At 43.9% G+C, this 17,649-nt stretch overlaps 8 protein-coding genes across 8 annotated transcripts; 3 read left to right on the top strand and 5 right to left on the bottom strand.

Annotated features, from left to right (window-relative positions):
• Nucleotides 1–255: 255 nt before the first annotated feature.
• P174DRAFT_474195 (uncharacterized protein) lies at nucleotides 256–1,310 on the bottom strand (the record flags this gene model as incomplete). Its single annotated transcript, XM_024830645.1, has 1 exon — nucleotides 256–1,310. The coding sequence occupies one exon, from the start codon at nucleotides 1,308–1,310 to the stop codon at nucleotides 462–464; it is 849 nt and encodes a 282-aa protein (XP_024684883.1). The 3' UTR covers nucleotides 256–461.
• Nucleotides 1,311–3,333: 2,023 nt separating this feature from the next.
• Nucleotides 3,334–4,128, bottom strand: P174DRAFT_448124 (RBP protein). The gene is made up of 2 exons (XM_024828732.1): nucleotides 3,868–4,128; nucleotides 3,334–3,807 (listed from the first exon to the last, which is right to left on the bottom strand). Exons 1-2 carry the CDS (start codon nucleotides 4,001–4,003, stop codon nucleotides 3,551–3,553), a joined length of 393 nt encoding a protein of 130 aa, XP_024684882.1. The 5' UTR covers nucleotides 4,004–4,128; the 3' UTR covers nucleotides 3,334–3,550.
• Nucleotides 4,129–5,666: 1,538 nt separating this feature from the next.
• P174DRAFT_509561 (uncharacterized protein) lies at nucleotides 5,667–7,551 on the bottom strand (the record flags this gene model as incomplete). Its single annotated transcript, XM_024831576.1, has 7 exons — nucleotides 7,342–7,551; nucleotides 7,008–7,292; nucleotides 6,918–6,986; nucleotides 6,679–6,821; nucleotides 6,411–6,595; nucleotides 6,190–6,386; nucleotides 5,667–6,054 (listed from the first exon to the last, which is right to left on the bottom strand). Exons 1-7 carry the CDS (start codon nucleotides 7,413–7,415, stop codon nucleotides 5,667–5,669), a joined length of 1,341 nt encoding a protein of 446 aa, XP_024684881.1. The 5' UTR covers nucleotides 7,416–7,551.
• Nucleotides 7,552–8,099: 548 nt separating this feature from the next.
• On the bottom strand, nucleotides 8,100–8,456 carry P174DRAFT_457094 (uncharacterized protein; the record flags this gene model as incomplete). Its single annotated transcript, XM_024829500.1, has 2 exons — nucleotides 8,100–8,399; nucleotides 8,433–8,456. The coding sequence occupies 2 exons, from the start codon at nucleotides 8,454–8,456 to the stop codon at nucleotides 8,100–8,102; spliced, it is 324 nt and encodes a 107-aa protein (XP_024684880.1).
• Nucleotides 8,457–9,561: 1,105 nt separating this feature from the next.
• Nucleotides 9,562–10,396, top strand: P174DRAFT_365887 (uncharacterized protein; the record flags this gene model as incomplete). Its single annotated transcript, XM_024822087.1, has 2 exons — nucleotides 9,562–10,045; nucleotides 10,281–10,396. The coding sequence occupies 2 exons, from the start codon at nucleotides 9,562–9,564 to the stop codon at nucleotides 10,394–10,396; spliced, it is 600 nt and encodes a 199-aa protein (XP_024684879.1).
• Nucleotides 10,397–10,627: 231 nt separating this feature from the next.
• P174DRAFT_365331 (uncharacterized protein) lies at nucleotides 10,628–10,831 on the bottom strand (the record flags this gene model as incomplete). The annotated part of the gene is made up of 1 exon (XM_024822050.1): nucleotides 10,628–10,831. One exon carries the CDS (start codon nucleotides 10,829–10,831, stop codon nucleotides 10,628–10,630), a length of 204 nt encoding a protein of 67 aa, XP_024684878.1.
• Nucleotides 10,832–11,759: 928 nt separating this feature from the next.
• P174DRAFT_365998 (uncharacterized protein) lies at nucleotides 11,760–12,758 on the top strand (the record flags this gene model as incomplete). Its single annotated transcript, XM_024822092.1, has 3 exons — nucleotides 11,760–11,912; nucleotides 11,957–12,383; nucleotides 12,673–12,758. The coding sequence occupies 3 exons, from the start codon at nucleotides 11,760–11,762 to the stop codon at nucleotides 12,756–12,758; spliced, it is 666 nt and encodes a 221-aa protein (XP_024684877.1).
• Nucleotides 12,759–14,262: 1,504 nt separating this feature from the next.
• On the top strand, nucleotides 14,263–16,503 carry P174DRAFT_457091 (uncharacterized protein; the record flags this gene model as incomplete). The annotated part of the gene is made up of 13 exons (XM_024829499.1): nucleotides 14,263–14,529; nucleotides 14,554–14,666; nucleotides 14,705–14,786; nucleotides 14,841–15,045; nucleotides 15,096–15,156; nucleotides 15,184–15,307; nucleotides 15,365–15,455; nucleotides 15,582–15,782; nucleotides 15,839–15,861; nucleotides 15,883–16,026; nucleotides 16,090–16,148; nucleotides 16,185–16,277; nucleotides 16,386–16,503. The coding sequence occupies 13 exons, from the start codon at nucleotides 14,263–14,265 to the stop codon at nucleotides 16,501–16,503; spliced, it is 1,581 nt and encodes a 526-aa protein (XP_024684876.1).
• Nucleotides 16,504–17,649: the final 1,146 nt, after the last annotated feature.

The following is a 17,649-nucleotide window of genomic DNA, read 5'->3' as shown; positions in this document are numbered from 1 at the left end:
AGTCCGACGCATCCTTCTGCTACACTCGCGAAGAAAGTGACCTCTTTTTCCTTTTAAGACATCTAGAAGGACCTTGAACTGATCTGGCGGGATCTGCTGAATCCTACATGAAGTTAGCAAATACCGGAAACAACAATATTTACCGACTCGGCTGTATACATTCCGTCATATATGCCGAATTCGCCACCCAGAGGGACAAAAGAAAGAATATGGCATCCAAATACTTGAGCGACCATATACCAATTTCTTCCCAAGTATAAAGTCGCTTTAAGCCGTCTGATGTACTTTTCAAAGATAGGAGTGTCTTGAACAAGAGAAGGGTATTCTTCGGCTATGATGTCCGAGATACTCTTTTTGTCAGTGAAAGTTCTTCGGTTACCTGTGCCAACCATTGCATTCCTTTTTGAGGTGTACCTATGGACTATGCTGACCAGGGTATATCAAGATTGAATCTGAGCCACTCATCTTGACTCTTCAAATTTATCAAGGGACCTGAACGCCCCCTCTGTTGTCGCAGGACACCGGAAAGGAGGATAGTTGTCTTGTCGCCACACAGCTGCTATTAATTCTCGAACTTGTTCCATAGCGTATGGGCTTGCAATAGCAAAGAAAAGGCGAGTTGTCAGAGGAATTATATTCACAGGAGGGGTAAAACCGGGAACCAATAGTTCACGCCGTATTGCACAAATTGTATACCTGCAGCGCGTAAGCTGGGGCAGCCTCCACCAGTCAGTCGTTGACCTTTGCTGCGCTCCGGGCCTGGGACGGGACCTCATTGACTCAGTACGTCCGTCTTGATCTTGCCGCCTTTCAGTCACGGACGGACTGCATTCCTGTTCCCCGCTTGGGCTAACATGGTCCGGCTCAGGCTGTGACCTGGGAGTATGGAATGATCCGTCGCTATTTGGACTTGACTGTTGCTGTACTTCTGAAGATGTATTTTGGTGCGTATCTGAAGTTGTGGATGCCTGAGTCTGATTTCGCACCATATTGTAGATGGACCATAGGAGCTGGTTTTGCTCTTGTACTTGCATTGATAGCAAGGCCGTTTCTCTCACCTGTTGGTTATGCGCCTGGATAACAATGATGGTTAGTATAACCTCCTGGCAGACAAAAGATAAACTTCCCCTAGCCAATTCAATAACTCCCACGCGTAAAACTTGTGGAATATGCGGGTATTGAAGCCCGGCAGCCTGGTTTTCAGGCGAACGCTCATCTGCTATCGTGCCGGGTGATGACACTGCACTAAGAGCAAGAGAACCGTTAGTTGGCGAACTTGCTAAGTATGACCAAGTATTATGAGGATCCATGTTCTTAAACGGCACCGCGGTTGATGACCTCAAAGGTAACAGAAATGAGGATATTCTTGACCATGAGAGGGGGGAAAGTAGTCTCCTTATATATCCATAGGTCTTGGCATGAACCCTTAGTGGACACTGTACTGAGCGCGACAATAGAGCTGCTGACGCGTACATCACCCGAAGAGTACTGCAGTGAGTTTGTCTAGCAAATAGGAACTAGGAAAGCAGCAGCTAACTGGTTAATAACATATAGCTGACTCCGTTGGTATGGGCACGGAAACATCAGAACGACTCAGCTGTTATACTTATCAATGTAAGTATACGCATAGTGTCCAACATTTGCGAACTCATGACGTAGGCCCCCAACGCATCGCTGGCTATGATCCAGTTTTAGCCTCTACAGCTGCAGCACGTAGGTACGAAAGTCGGCCTGGGTTACATGCCCTAAGCGTCGTTGCCAGCAACGCAGCGCTCAATTCAGCCGTGACTGATAACGGCTCCAAAAAGTGCAACTGAGGTTTGAGTTGCGGGAAGGGAGACAGACGGGCCGTAGATCCACGAAAATACGGCCACATACAGCCGTATCTGCCTTAAATCGCTACATATACCCAATATAATGAACGAACCATATTCACGTGACCTGGAAAGTCTTGCGGAAGCAAACGAATCTTATCAAGGCTAGCCGCAACCACGGAGCCGCAGCCGACATATAAGGCCAGGAATACGAGTGCAAGTGCCTGCTGTAAAGAACGTTTTGTCTAACGCCAGGTGCATGTATATATGCATGTATCTTAAACACCCATTCTATCTAGAGATCAAGATCAACCCGCCGGTGCCTAAGCTTATGAAGTTCTTCGAAATGTTTCCGTCTATCTGGCTGGGTGAATCATGTGCATGCTCGCCTTATCTGCTGTATTGCATTATCTACACGGAGTCTTGCAGTTATTGTCTCTGTCATTCTTTGAAATTGATTTTATGTGCAGGTAGGGGATCTCTTTGATCGTTGAACCATGAAAAGCTAGATGTGCTAGGTTTAGGCCTTCTGACCTTCTCCAGGGCGCATTGGCTCCGCGTTTCAAAGAAAAGTGGGAAATCTGGGCCCAGGCAGACACAGTCTGAATCCTCCCAAAACTTAGTAGAGGTTCGCCATCTATGCAGGGATCATACAGCCCTACACCATGATTGAGAAGGATTGTGATCATATCAATAGAACGCGAACAGATCTTAGATAGTAATGCATCAACGATCTAGCTAATGCGTCTGTTTCAAGACAAAGATGTCGGCCTGCAGGTCAAACCTCACCTCGCGCACAGCATAATTTAGGCTGTCAGGCGCTCGGCATGCACAGTTGCAATGGAGCAACTCCTGTCAAGTAACTTGTGAACACCATAGTCCTATCACGCGTGATACGTTAAACCATATGAGGACCGCCGACCGTAATTTCCAGAGCTATTTGCTCGTGGTGTTCTCCGCTCCTTTTGATGCAGGAAGAATGCAATGCGTGGGGTCATCAAGCCTTAACAGAGATCATAGAGGTTAAGATCTACTCATCAAACCAATCCATCTTGCAATCAATCACAAATCAGGACACTCATGGAGGACAGCATATCATCCATCAAAATTATCCTACATGCCAAAGAGATACTGCAGGAAATCACGCGGCTAACAATAGGATGGACAATAATCAACATAGAGAACCGAAGACTCCAACTAGCCAAGACAGCCAGCCAATATGCGACCCAAGGGGGCTGCCGACCAGATCTACCACCCTGGGCAAGTCAACCCGCAAGAGCCGCGGCCTGGAGGAAAGGGAAATGCGAGAGTAGTTAAAACAAGCAGAGCAGTTTCTACAGTACCTGTTTGGTAGATATACAAAGGCAATTGATGCAGCTCCCCCAGAAGGGCACACCAAGACCTTGTGTGACCAGCTGAACAGGCTACAAGCATCTACTCTAGCACAACGCCAGACAGGCCATACCCAGTTAAACCAATACTTGCGCAGGATTGGACTAATATATGAATGTATGGAAATAAAATTAGAGAACCTGCCATTTATCCGAGTAGCTCTCGCATTTGCGCAAGCGCATGGGGAAAACCTGATCCGCAATCAGGGAAAAAACCCACACTAGAGCTCAATACACCACGAATTACACAATTTAACAGCTTCCCAAACTGCTTCTGCCTCCCTATCATAGTATAAAAATAGCTGAGATACACAGGGGGCACTACCTTATTACTGAAGGTAAAAGCTAATCGGCCCAGTTTTCGGGGAAAGGCCACGAGAATTCGCCGTCATACATAACCCCACAAGATGAACATGACAAGGCGTGAGGTGGGCTACCGTTTTTGGGCCCGTTCTTAAGAATATCGAGCATAAATGTCGGAGAGTGCACCGCTAGATGTTTTGCATTGTGAACAAGATCATCCAGCCCTGAAAACTTCCCACAGCCTTTACAGACTTGGCGGTCTTGTGCCATTATGTTTCCGTTAAGAGCAATGTCGGAAGCTAGTGATCAACGACGATCAGAGTCTGATATGATAGCTAACAAGATGTGGAAATACATACTATCACAGTTGAGCATAGCTGCAATGTGGGAGCGCTCCGTGGGAGTCAATATCCATCGGTACCCAACACCATCGAGTGTAGGCTCCGACACCTCCCGTAAAGAGGTAGGTTGATGAGCAGAGTAGACAGTCGCCATGGTAGTGAGTGTACCGTAAATGCTTAGTCACTACTATAGCAGCTAAAAGAAATGAGGGGTTACAAGAGATGGAGGAGTAAGCTGCAGGGGTAGTAACCAGCAAGGAAATACTTATACATAGGTAGGTAGCTTCTGGGTTAAGGGCACACTGACGCAATACCAATCACTCCTGTCGCGACCGGACTACCACAAACCTAGTTTATGACATAATGATAGTTAAAATTTCCAAGAAGCGTAGCTTTCTTGAAGGATATTGATGCATTCGAAGACCATGCTAAACCAGAACATGAATTGGTATCGCATGCGGAAACCTGCAACAATTGGTATCGACGCATGCGGAAACCTGCAACAAAGTAGATGATTTGTCATTAAAATTGAATTGACATATAGTTAACTAACTAACATTTAGCCTAGTTCTCGGTGTACACCATCGCACCCCTGAATGCCACTCCTTCATGCTTCCACCCACAACACCGAGGAATTTCTGTTAGTAGCGAGAACATTAGCCCCTTTTGGGAGTGGTGTGTCAACCAATTCGGAGTCACTTTGATTGAATTTTACGAAGAGGACAATCATATTCGGCGTCTTTATATCCAGTCGATGCTGCTTACAAGGAGTATTTCAAATACCTCCGATCGCTGTCCATCAATAGACCGATAAATCTCGTCTGCTTTGTCTCCTCAACATCAGATGATGTTCGCTAACTAACTAATTAACTTAATCTGGCGCTTATGTTCTTTTGCCAAGTCTTGTTCCGGACTCTATTCACCAATAGCCATTGTGGCTGGGCCAGATTGATGAATTTTGTCTATGTCCAATGAGAGATTAGCGTAAGAATGGGGAACCCCACATCCTCATCCACAGCCACACCCAGAATGTTGCGACACCACGGCAAGGTGGTTCTCCCTCGCTACAGTCAGCATGTTTCCGTCGTCGGTTTCTCTTTCAAGCTATCAATATTTCTGATGGGATTCCTGTTAAGAGCCGTACTTAGACTTTTTTGCGCTGCCAGACATGGCCCGTCCGTCACAGACAGAAATTGCGAAAGCCAAGCCCATTGGGGATGGGCTTGACGCTTTTCGTGATGCTCTGAGAGAACTGTGTACACAGTTAAACATCGCTCGGCCATTTGATGCGGCCAAATTGGAAAATAATGAAGGCGATCAACGTCACTTCTCCCAGTTGCCTTCTCTTCTCCTCGTTCAAATAGGATTCAAAAACCAGTTGGTCGACCTGATTGTGACCCTACAACGTCTTCCCGAAACACCCGAAGTTGGTTAGCAGTAAATTATCAATATGGGTATTGCACCGTGTACACATGACCTGGAAAGTCTTGCGGAAGCAAACAAATATACAAAACACGTCCTGCCTTCATCTCAAGTTCAACCCCATCAGCGCCGGCCATTTCTCTGATATTCTCCAATGTAGCCAGATGGGTAAAACAAACCCCACCCTGTTCTCTTCTCTCCGCCTTAAAAAAGGAAATATTAAAGTACCTACAAAAGATTCTTTTGACAGTGGACAAGTACTTGTTGTGAATAGATATTCATCCAACGCTGGTACAAGCAAGTATCTAAAAACATAATCTCCCTACACCTAAGTTCAAACTGTTGTGATCTAGAGGGACATCTTCCTGAGGATCATCTCATCAAAGGAGCCAGTTTCAGGAGTTCTCATCAAAATTATTAAAGGGAAAGTGGTCCTGTATCCTAATTCTATCTTCGTTGGTCTCCGCCGCTTCAAGCATTTTGGCTTTTATCTCACGAGCCTTTTCTTTCACAGCTTCATATTCGTCATTTGGCACCCAGCTAAGAATATTAATACCCAGAACATCCCGCATTTGGTCCATTGCGACGTCAGCTTCTCTCTGTCGCGCGTCCAAAGCCAGAATATCACAGACAACTCTGCCTGGGTATGCGATTATGGGCGTACTGCATGTTCCCTGTTTGTATCCAATAGAGTCTGCTGAGATCAAAGTCGTCCAGCTTTGTACGGCGCGGATCATATCAGCCTTTAGAGTTATTAAGTCCCCTTCCCAAGGACTACCCGCACTTTTGAAAAGACACTAATGCAAGATAGTAGACTCATTAAATATTGCATTATAATGTTCTTCATTCAGCCGCTTCATAAAAGCGGCATAAAGGAAATGGACCAGCTTTTTTTGGATAGCCTCCCATATTGCGAACTAGTCAGACTCAGGCAAAGACTTGAAGTTCGATGGGAGGTTGATTCGGGGCTCTATCAGCTTTTCCGAATCAGGGTCACCGTAATTTTGGAAATATTTTGGTATACCAGCTGTAAGCCCAAGGGGAAGGATAGTGCTATGCTGCCAGTCAACTAAACCAACAACCTCATTTGCATCTGATATGAGAATATTGTTCGGCTGAAGATCAGGATGTCAGATGACCGGCTGATCTAGTGATGAGCCAGTCCTGAACCTAAGACAAGGCGCCAATGTCAAATACTTGGATAGATTCTCAATGTGACAATCAGGCAAGACTTGGCAAAACCCATATACCTCCCTATATAGGCGCTTATAAGGAAGACGAGGTTTCGCATAGGCTTTGACCCAAGTCATCTCCTGTTCACCAACTGCACGAAATATATCGCTTGATGAAGACCCTATTAGTAATTAATAAGTTGCACCAAGTGCTTTCCTCGCATGATTAACTCACAGGGGCCCCTGTCAATATCAAGCACGCTTCTTTCTCTGTGCCACCAACCATAATGTGCCATTGGTCCCATACAGAACTCACTTCTATGATGCCCAGATAGTGGAACCTTTCTTTCCGTTGGAAGGTCCCTCTGATAGTATATACTCCCAAATGCAAGAAACTCCATTGACATCAATCATATCTCCCATTCAACAATCTGTTTTATGGTCTTGTGTTATTCTTTTGGTGTCATCAAGTACCACATATCACCCAGAGGGGTGCCGTCTAACTTCTCCATAATAATGTACTCAGCACTAACTAGATTTGCTCTTGTTGAGCACTAAGCATACACCTCAGGAGTAGGAAATCCATGTAACCGCAGATAGTCCAAAGTAGCAGCCTTGCTGGCAACTGCGTAGCGTTCAGGCGCTGTGGAAGGATATGGTAGTCTAGTAATGACATGCTTCCCGTCTCTAAAGGTCGCTTGAAACAAACAGTTGAATCCACCTTCAGCTAACTTGAAAAAGGAAACGATGTCAGAGGTCATATGGCCAGACGCGGCAGTGATAATGTTCATGAGAGCAGGTATGTTGAACTGGAGGTAACATTCAGCTAAACGCAGGTGTTTGTTATGGCTATAGTACATTAGCCTAAAGTGCAGTACTCAGTTGAATGAAGACACACATCCATCTGCCAGAGGTATATTTGAAGAGTTCGTCTTTGGAAGTTATGAGTGACAAGTGAGCGGTTTCTGACATCTTCCTAACCTGCCTCGTTCAATATCCATGCAAGGGTAAAAGTCAAGAGCGGATAGAGCGAAAGAAGTTTTAGACCTGCATATTATAGAGAGCTTTTTCCATTCTTTAGATTTTCACCCCCTTTTCAAAAAACTGCAATGACAGGGGATCGGCATGTTTCTAACATGATTTATATCTGAGCCAACAAGCTCAGTCAGTGATCAGGCTTCTAGATGTTGTTACCAAGCCCCTCCGGAATAAAATACTTCCATAATGTCTCAAAATCCACCAAATCCTGTAGTCTGTTATTCCTGCCTTAGGCTTACCATCACCGCCTAAGGCACGGATAATGTGTTGTGAGAGGCTAGGGGATAAAGACTCCTTCTGTAACTACATTACGTACCATCAAAGAACGCGAAGATTTACTAAATTTCCAACAAAGAGTGAAATTCAACAGCTAGGGTCTGGTACAAAGAATCCAACTTATATTTCCTTCCACATGACATAGAGACATTGGATAGTTAGGTATTAATAATCTATGATTCCTTAGGGAAGGAAGTCTTTGTTTCTTCCATGCCACACAACAAAAACCAAGATTGACAGAAGGCATACTATCCCGTTGTTAACGCACAAAGATCATAGGCAAATACTAGCAAATAACGGTATCTTTAAGGACTCGCACAGGGAATGCTAACCTTCGACAAACTAGAGCTTCTCTTCGAGAGATTTCAGAGCCAAGTCAACGTCATCTTTTGTTACATCTTGCTTAATCTTAATTATCCCAATAACAGCATGAGTCCCGCCATGCTTATCCCTCCACTCCTTCCATGAGCTGGGAATTTTTCCCACATTAGGTTGAACCTGGTACTTGTGGTAAACTTGGCCGTCCTCTTCAAGAGTCCCATCATAGTCAAAGCAGACACCATGGTTTTCAAGATCACTAGGGGCCTTCGGCCACTGCGTCTTTCCCCTACCAACTGTTGGTTTGGCCAGCTTTTCCCAGACCTTAGAGCCTCATCCTGTAATGGCTTCCATAACATTAGCCCAAGCCCGACGTGACATAATGAAACTATCAGCGGATGCAGAAGGATGGGGAGGTAGTGATGTTCAAGCTTTTCTATAGCAACTACAAAAATAAACCATCTGATCTTGCGACTCTCCAACTAATAAATACTATTCTAAGGCTGCAAACTTAGGGCAAGAAATGTGAAATCACGTCCTGGCTTGCAAGTACATCATTTATTGCCCACCTCTGGAAGAAGAGCAACTAATGCATAGCGGCACAGGCAATGGCCTGGACAGTTAGTAAGGAGTCAATGCTAATTCCTAATCAAATATTATTAATAAATTTTCAAAACAGAGTCTAGATCTCTTTATCTCAACATCGTGATTGCCCCTTAGCGCGGTGATAGTCCTGTGAACTTGCGCCTTGATCACATCGGAACGTGCTATCCGTAAGGAGGTTAGGCCAGACAATTAGATAGCCAGTGCCATCTTTCCATAAATGGGCCTTAGATAGATGGAGGGACACAGCATTTAGATACTCTCCAGAACAGTATCCAGCAAATGGCTGCTCTGGTTTAACGCCCATAGAGACTCTCATTTACCTGGCGTATATATATCAACCATCACGGCTCCCATCTGGGCGTCTAACCACACTTGAGATGTCATGGGGCTCTTCCAGTGCATACTACAGTAGACGGATGCACACCTAGTTTGTTCCTGCAAGAAAAAGTACGAAATTTACCAAATCAGATTAGCTCATATTTTGACTAGACGTCCTTCCATAACGCCACAGAAAAGATCTCCATAAATAACTGCTTCTGTAGTCAACAGACGTGCATGAAGCCCGTATCCCTTTCCCCATCATATTTACCCCAATCTTACCAATCAGCTAAAGGGACGCTGAAGGGACGTCATCGCGCGGGCTTCAATGTAGAGCTATTCCCATCTTCCTATCCCGTCCCTTCCCCTCCCTTCCACGTCCTGTCCTGTCCCTTCCCCTCCTTCCCCTCCCTTCCTGGCACGTCCTGTCCTTTCCCTTCCCTTCCCTTCCCTTCCCTTCCTTCCCTTCCCTTCCCTTCCCTTCCCTTCCCTTCTCCGTTCCTTCCTAGCACGTCCTGTCCCTTCACACGCCGTCCCATCTTGTCCTTTGTGTCTTCGAAAAATGGACTTAATCAACAACTCATTTTTCGACAAACAATTTAAACCTCGCCTAGAAGATAAATTCTTAAAAATCAAGCATCCACTACCTGATGTCAAGGCAATTCAAGCCAAGTCTTGGGTAGAGGTCTTAGCAGAAACTGATGAATCCCTTCAAAAGAGATCTTCATCAAACCGAAGCATTAGGCGTCGAGCTCGCTATTTTACCAGAAATGTCTATTCAAAAAGTGCTAAATTATTTTTACTTTGTTCTCTGTCATATTCCATTTACAGCCTGCCTAAAATACCGCCTGGACCATTCTATAAGCAGCTCAAAGAATGGTGGGCATCATGCCCCCCTCAAAAGTCACTTGCTCTGGCCACCCAGACGATTTGTCACGATTTATCTTCTCACAACAACAAAAGCGAAAATTCTCCTACCTCCACATCAGTAGAGAAGAGCAGTAATCTCCCGCCTGAAGCAACATCAAGAGAGTTCCTTCCAACAAGTGAGGCTATTCTGCAAACTTCTAGTCCACGATTTGCTAATTAATTCTAACATACAGGGCACGAACGGCACCCAATTTATTTGAACGGTAACCGAAAGCAAAATCAAACAGAGCCAGATAGGCAAGGAGACGAGCCTAGGTTTGATAAGCAGCCGTCAAAACTCCCGCGATTAGAACCCCAAGCGTTAGGTACGTATAGCTAAATATCAATAGAAGCCATGACTCATATATCCAGAAAATCCAAATTTATTCAGCAAAGGCCCTTATTTTTCCTTCTCATTTATGAGGCGTCATATGATCGACAAGTTGCCCGAGCCATTTCAGACCAGAATGCAGACAAGCAAGCTATAGAGGGAGGAGCAGGAAAGAGGAGGCTTATCAGTAACAAACTATTTATCCCTGTATTTGCCAAAGAAGATTAACAAGGACACTCTTTTAGTAATTAGGATGGGATATTCTAATAGATTCAACATCTCTGACATCTTGGGGCTTGGTGATCCTCATCAGTGAAAATATTCCTTACATCTAGCAAATATCAAGTTGTGTTTTCTCAAACTTCACCATTGCTCTCATAATATAGCATCAGTAGCCAGCCTTTACAACCCTTGTCATTTGTCCATCTGTAGGTCCAAGGCTCCCATTCGGAATAGGGTTTCCCTCAGAATCTGCAATATTGCAGGACTGACCTTCAAATGTCATGATCATATCTTCCTGGATCTCAAAGCATTTATTTGAGATCCACTCCCACTCTCCATTCAGAGCCTTTTGCCCGACAACATTTGTCATGGCTCATCAGATACCACCAAGTAAGCAAGGAGAATTATTTGAACTGTAAAGGTCGCAGCCATTAGTAGGGAAATATCTCCTACTTGCTTCCTCAACTGCAAAGCGTCAGTATTTGCGCATCTATAGCCGCAAAGCAGCAAGAATCGACTATTTAAAGGCTTAGCGGAAGAAAACCGACTTCTAGTAGTGTATATAGCCCAGTACTAGAATGTTATGAAGCCATTATCTCATGTGGCCCAAGGCGCTGTTACTACCTAATAGAAATTTAATTAGCTTATTTATCACATTTAGGCCCAATACCCCTCCATCTTTTCTATAAATTTGCTGAGTCATCAAGATGGGACATCCCAATTAGGGAGGACAGAAAAGCCATCTTCCAAAGATTAAAAGGTGTGTGCAGTGGGATGTCAAAAAATAAATAATACACCCCACTGTACAAGACAAATAATACCTGATGCAAACATCTCACACCCTTAAGATGGAAAGCAGCGCTTGTTTATCACTCTAGAGCCCCAGTATCTTTTCCTTTGTCATCCAGGAATCAGTAAGATGGGGAAAGGGGGTGACGGAACTGGACGGGACTGGAGGGGACAGGACTGGAGGGGAGGGGACAGGACAGGATTGAAGGGGACACCACACTTGAAGACAAAACATCCAGGTATAAACTCTCCTCACTCCTATTGGTTGGATGCACTGGAAAAATTCCTGAAGCGATTGATAGGGACAATGTATCGGATTATCTAATGGATAGATTCAACAAACATAGCTAATCTAAATGATTCAATACTCATCAGCAAGCTCTCAATGAGCGCAGCATGGTCTATAAAGGCGCCAGCCTTGTCCCAGATACTCACTGCAATTCAGCACAGACCAACTCTGGCTATCATTGACCCTCCTTCATTCTAGATCACTGCATGATTGCTTCGGCATGGCTTGGTATAGAGCCTTACTCCCTTGCAAGTCATGGTGGCAGAAGGTCCTGGGTCGTAACAGCACTAATAAGGACGGACAGAATGAAGACGACCAGGCTCCGTTAATTAATCAGATGCCTATTTTCAAGGAAATCACAATTATGAGTACTGTTTGTGAGTTTGCTTCCAGCCATCTAATGCCTTCCTTAGGCAGACTGCAAAGTACATTAATAGTGAAAAAGTCATGGAGCACATTGTCATGGAGACCAAGCACATTGATGACCAAGGACACACCTGCATCAATAACTGTGATTTAAACAGCATTGCAGAAACCAGACATTCTAGACATAGCTCTATCAGCCTTTCAGATCAAAGTACAATTATTGATGACGCGAAGTCCCTGGAAGAACCTGAACTCTTTGCTGCTCACTCTCCATACGTTGACAACTCAACCAGCGAGTGGATGGTTAGACTCTACTACAAGCAATCAGTACGCCTCGATGAACTTGAGATCAGAGGCCTTGAATCTCGTATCCCAGGGTCTGACGATGATCCAATCGAGACCCACTGTCATTATCAAGGAGAGGATTTTTGGCTTTATGTTCCTTATTCGTATGCCAGAGCTCGAATAGTTTTAAACAGTGTATACTAAACAGTCTGACTTTCTTGATTAGGGTTTTTTTTTTTTCTTACTTTTTTCTTTCTTTCCCTTTTTTCGCCTACTGGCTGCTTAATGTTATCATGAGCACATTTTAAAATAGATAGTTCTATCTCCATAACAGAGTATGTCACGAACTGCTTTCATTCTTGATGAGAATATAAATAGTGTCATCCACTGAGAAAGGAGGCATGAAATCAGTTTTATTCAAGCAATGGTTCCCTTCGTATACATTATTATTTAGATTTGGATGGGAGCTTTTCTAGTCTTAGTTGCCCTGAACGCCTACTTTAAGAAGAAGTGCATTTCTAATCCTAAGTCTTCTGCTGCCATCACTAATCATCCCTATCAAGAGTAACATGAGTTCTGTATGTCCCTTCTGATGATTATTATAGACCCCAGTTACTAACATATTAGATGGAAACTAGGAAGCGGCAAAATATAGGGGCAGGAAGGGAAGGACTCATTCCAAGAAAGAAGGACAAGGAAGAACATAAGAGTGTAAGAGGTGGCAATCCTCATTAGCATCCACTAGCTGATGGTCTATAGCAAGAAACAGGCATCCATATGCCCAAAGTCAAAGATCCTGCTGTTAAGAGGCTGCCATTAATCTACAGGAGAGCTGGAGAAGCGCCAAAACATGATTAGGATAAGAAGTTACCTAGTTTGCGCCTTAGGCGGCCCTGCTGTAGCTGCAGGGCGGAAGTACCAGTAGGCCTAGTCTATTATGTTTATCACCACGAGTCTTGTCCTGAGTGCTTGTACATGCAAGAGTGAGATTACAGATGTTGATTAGATACACAGGCCTCTATACTAGGACTAGTTACCACTAGAATAGTACTCACCCTTAACAGTGGCGTTTGGTGCTTTATTTTAGCTGAGGAGAGAGGATAGTTACTAGTTTTAAGTGCTTTAGAGAGAGGCTCCTCCAACTACTGTTACTGGGGAGGAATGATACTCTATTCTTAGCTGAGGGCTGTAGGAATTCACATTCATATAACCATACCATCCATGGCATGCAATCTATCTGCATTAGATGCAGGAAGTATGGTAGAGAACCCATGTATTATGCTTGGTTCACACTAGCAGGGCAGAGAGAGATATCATACCCCACAGGAGCCCCTGCATGACTTCCCTGTCTGCAGCTTGTCATGCATGTATTATTCCCATGCGCCATAAACTTATAGGCAGTGGTAGTTCAGAACACTCTTTGTTAAAAAAAAAACAGGGAATTAATAAATTAAAAAATCAAAATCTAAATAAAAAAAACCCCCCAGATGGCGCTTCTACTTCTATATTTAATTGTTATTCAACACCCTAGAGGCACAGGCATCTAATCTCTCATTGCTAACACTGAAATGCAGCCATTTCCCCCCGTCTTGAAGCTCTAATCCTCCTTCTTCTCATCTACTTTCTCTCTTCTTCAGGACCTTGAGTGTTCTGTTGAGTTATTAGGTAACTTCTTACCTGTCAGTCATTAATTATCTCCTCTCTTGCCTTGACTCTAGTATCACCATCCTCATTTACCGTACATATCCCCGGAGCAGAAAACAAAGAAAAAGACTAAGTAGTCTTGATCTCATTCCAACTCTGTTGCAGCTTATCACACCTGCCTGTCTGTGTACTAAAATTTGGTTGCTAGCATCCATCTTGCAGCATCTCCCACTTCCTAGGCTAATCTTGATCGTTTGCTCCTGAACCTCATTGGGTGTTTAATCTCTATTCTTCTCTAGGTGTATCCTGTAAGTAGCATGTCATCACTCCTCACGCATACTAACCCCTCTCAAATTTGTTTGATGGGTTAGTCTGCCTCGAAATGGCTCATCTGCCTTTAGAAGCAAACTACAGCAGATGGTGGGGTCATGGACTCAAACCACCGTGCTAGGTTTTGCTTCTATCTTGACATTCTTATCTCTATTTTGGGCCTTTCTTATTACTGTATCTTGTATCCCTTTAAGGCTTCCAGCACGCTGCGCCTTTTCAAGTGTCAAACCAAAGCTAATCAGTGGTATTTACTTACTATGACCCCACCAGACCTGGATCTCTGCAGCCTCATCACCATCTCAGATCACCTTATTCTGATCCTGTTAGAAGAACAAAGATCTTCAAGACAATATACCATCGCAGGTGTAAACTTGCTCCAATCCCGACAGCATTTGCATGTGTTGAGCACTATCTATTCTCAGCCTTCAGTAACTGTACCACCTGAGAAACATCCAACTCAAGATTATCCAAACAATACACCCACGAAACCTACTGTACCTCTGTCAACATCAACCTCTCAAATTACATCATGGTATTCAGCGCACCTGCTCCTAGGGTTGGCTCCAGTAAAAGGCCAGCATCATGCATGCAGGATAAGGTTAATGACTGGGATAATGTCTCAGTAAGTGATACCAGCATTAGAAAGGCATATGGAGCTAACTCATCTCCTATATAGCCCATGGGTCTATCCATGCATTCATCAATCAACATCCCTTACGCCCACTACGCCATAATCTATCTCAATAACATAGGCAGACTTAAGGTGATGGAATCTCCGTCTATCCAGGAGAAAAATAAAACTATTTTCACAACCGAAGTCTGTGAAAGATTTTTAGAAATCCTTAGTGCCAAGGTAGGATATCAACCGCCCATGGTTCAAAGTATATAAACACTCCGTGCACAACTCAATATTCTTACTAAATTTGAACAGGGTTATCAGCTGCAGGTGCTACAGCATATAGTTATGATCCTCAACAACCGCTTAGTAACTTGTCTTACTGTTAAACTAAGCAGGGCAGAAATTCTCTAGCCAACTCTATGTATGGTGTGCCGCCATCTATCCCATTCTCAGTCCCCGTTGAGGAAATGCCCTCTTATGGATCAGTGCACATGGTCAGGCTCAAGATTAGTGATACTCCTAGAGTCCTTGAGTACTATGAGAGATCCTTAGAGCACTTCCAGCAGTTTAACTGTTGTTAGGTTGCAAAGGCATTCATTAAGTTCATTAAGCCAGGAAAGCAGGTCAAGCACCCCTATAATAGAGGTAAACCCCCTGCAGGAGCCCGTCCTGGTAAGAAGGGAGATCCAGAGAAGATAAAGCCTAAATAGTAGCCTGCTGATGTGGTTCACAAGGAGCCTGACCATCTTTAAAAGGATTATACGCGTACCCCTACAGAAAATCTCTAGTGTTAAGTAGCTTTGCTGACAGACTTAGAATACCTATCTCTGTTAATTCATATCATCTGTAAGCTTAGAAGATTCGGCATCACTATAGATCAATTACAGGAAATTGCCCATGACTGCAAGCAGCGGCTCAGCGACCCTAACAAACTCCAAATCTTGGATGAGGTCTTTGAAGTGAGAAGGATTAAAGAATGCTATAAAAGAGGAGAAGTTAGTAAGTAGCATCTTCTTTCCATAAAATTTATTTTGATAGCTATTGATGAGCCTCAGATGCCAATAAGATTGTATATATTGTCAACTAAGAGTTGAACTAGAAAGAGAAGGATGGCGACTCCAATGTGGATCTAGACCAGAAGCATGAGCAAGAAGATGATAATGCGGATGAGGTACTTCCTATTCTCTACTCTAAGATAAACTCAACCAGCCTGATGTTAAGCTCAGTTAAGCACATAGGCATGGTGGCACCAAGTGGTCTAATAAATATGGGAGATGATAGAAACTAATTATTTCCTTTACTGGAGTGGCTGAGCTTTAGTAAGACACCCCAGGATAATCAGACTTTCTTTCCCACGACCTCTAAGTATACCAAAAATTATGCATTGTAGCAGATGCCTAGAACACCTGTAATAACAGCACTTGTCAGCCCCAATGAGACACCTGCTGCTTTTAATTATATAACACAGGCGCCCATCACCTCCTCCACCCTAGAGTAGATTTTCTATCACTACCAAGCACCCCTGCCCATGTAGCACTCAGCCAGCTTTGACCCTTGGACGCCTACATTCTGATATAATTTCTTCAACCTAATGGTGTATAGTACTTCACCCAGTCACGCCATGTCTCAGGCTACTATGTTATATCAGCTTCCTAGGTCCCTGACCTCTCATCCCCAGGAAATGCCTCACATAGCTCACAGCCTGCCGAACCTGCCTTAAGACAGACCTTCAAGCATGGATGGCATAAGCATAAGCATGAGAGGCCCTTCTTTCTGCACAGGATTTTTAAGTCATCCGTGTGACCCATCACAGCAGGCTCCTCATTCTAGCTGATGCAGCCATCCTAACTGTTAGACACAAAATAGACCACATGCATGATCTTAAATGATTGATCCTTGACCACTGTTTTGACCCTCCTGCAGCCTTAAAGCTTTGGTTCACTGATGATTATTTTTTGACTTTGTTTCTGTTTCTTTCCTGGTCCCCTAACTTTGTTATTAATGCGGACTTAGCCATGCGGCTTGTTCTATATTAAGTGACTGCCAGGACACTCTGTGGTTTTATATCACAGGTACTGTTAATGACTTCCCAATTCTTCTTCATTTAGTATATATACTTGTTTCTTGTTCTATGTTCAATCATGTCTTTTTCCTTATATATATGTTCAAAACCCTGTCCAAGATGGCGCCAGATGGCATGAGATGCAAATATAGGTAATGTTCTTATGTTTATTTATTTCACTTTCTTTCTCTTAATCATGATTTGAACAATTGGCAGCGAGGCGTGGCGAAGCTCATTCTATTTGGATGCTGATTGGCTGAATAGGAGGTAACAAGGCATGAGGGTATTTTATTATAACAGAGGGAGGTCTCCCGCGGGAAGCCCAGAAGACTAAATTAAAGAGATCTCTCCAACTAGCCCTTTGCTAGAATCCTCGCCTGACTTTGCTACACCCAGCTCCTATCCTCTCACATCTGAAGCACTAGCTAATACAATGTACTCTCCCCGAAGCCAGTATCAAACGCCCTACCCAGTGTCTCAATCTGTCAGTTTCAGAGCCCCACTAAGGCAAGACTGCCCTTCTCATCCTTAAAGTCATTTTGCTAATTATCATCCACATTATAGCATTACAAAGGCTCCTCCAATAGGATTCCACCCGAACAAACAGCAACTAGTTCTGGGCCGTCTCTTATAGCCATGCCTTCATAATCTATCTTCCGGACACACAATGCATTATTAGTAATTAGTGCAACCTATGCTATTAGCATGCCACTCCTGCTGCTCCTACCACTACTTTCTCATAGCTCAACATAATAGCTTTGACCCAGCTGATTCTACAGCCCCAAGTCCAAGTTTGTCCCAGCA

This window comes from Aspergillus novofumigatus (assembly GCF_002847465.1).
Source record: "Aspergillus novofumigatus IBT 16806 chromosome Unknown P174scaffold_2, whole genome shotgun sequence".
Taxonomy (NCBI): Eukaryota; Fungi; Ascomycota; class Eurotiomycetes; order Eurotiales; family Aspergillaceae; genus Aspergillus; species Aspergillus novofumigatus.
Note: the sequence above shows the minus strand (reverse complement) of the source record. Positions and strands in the feature narration are given on the sequence as shown.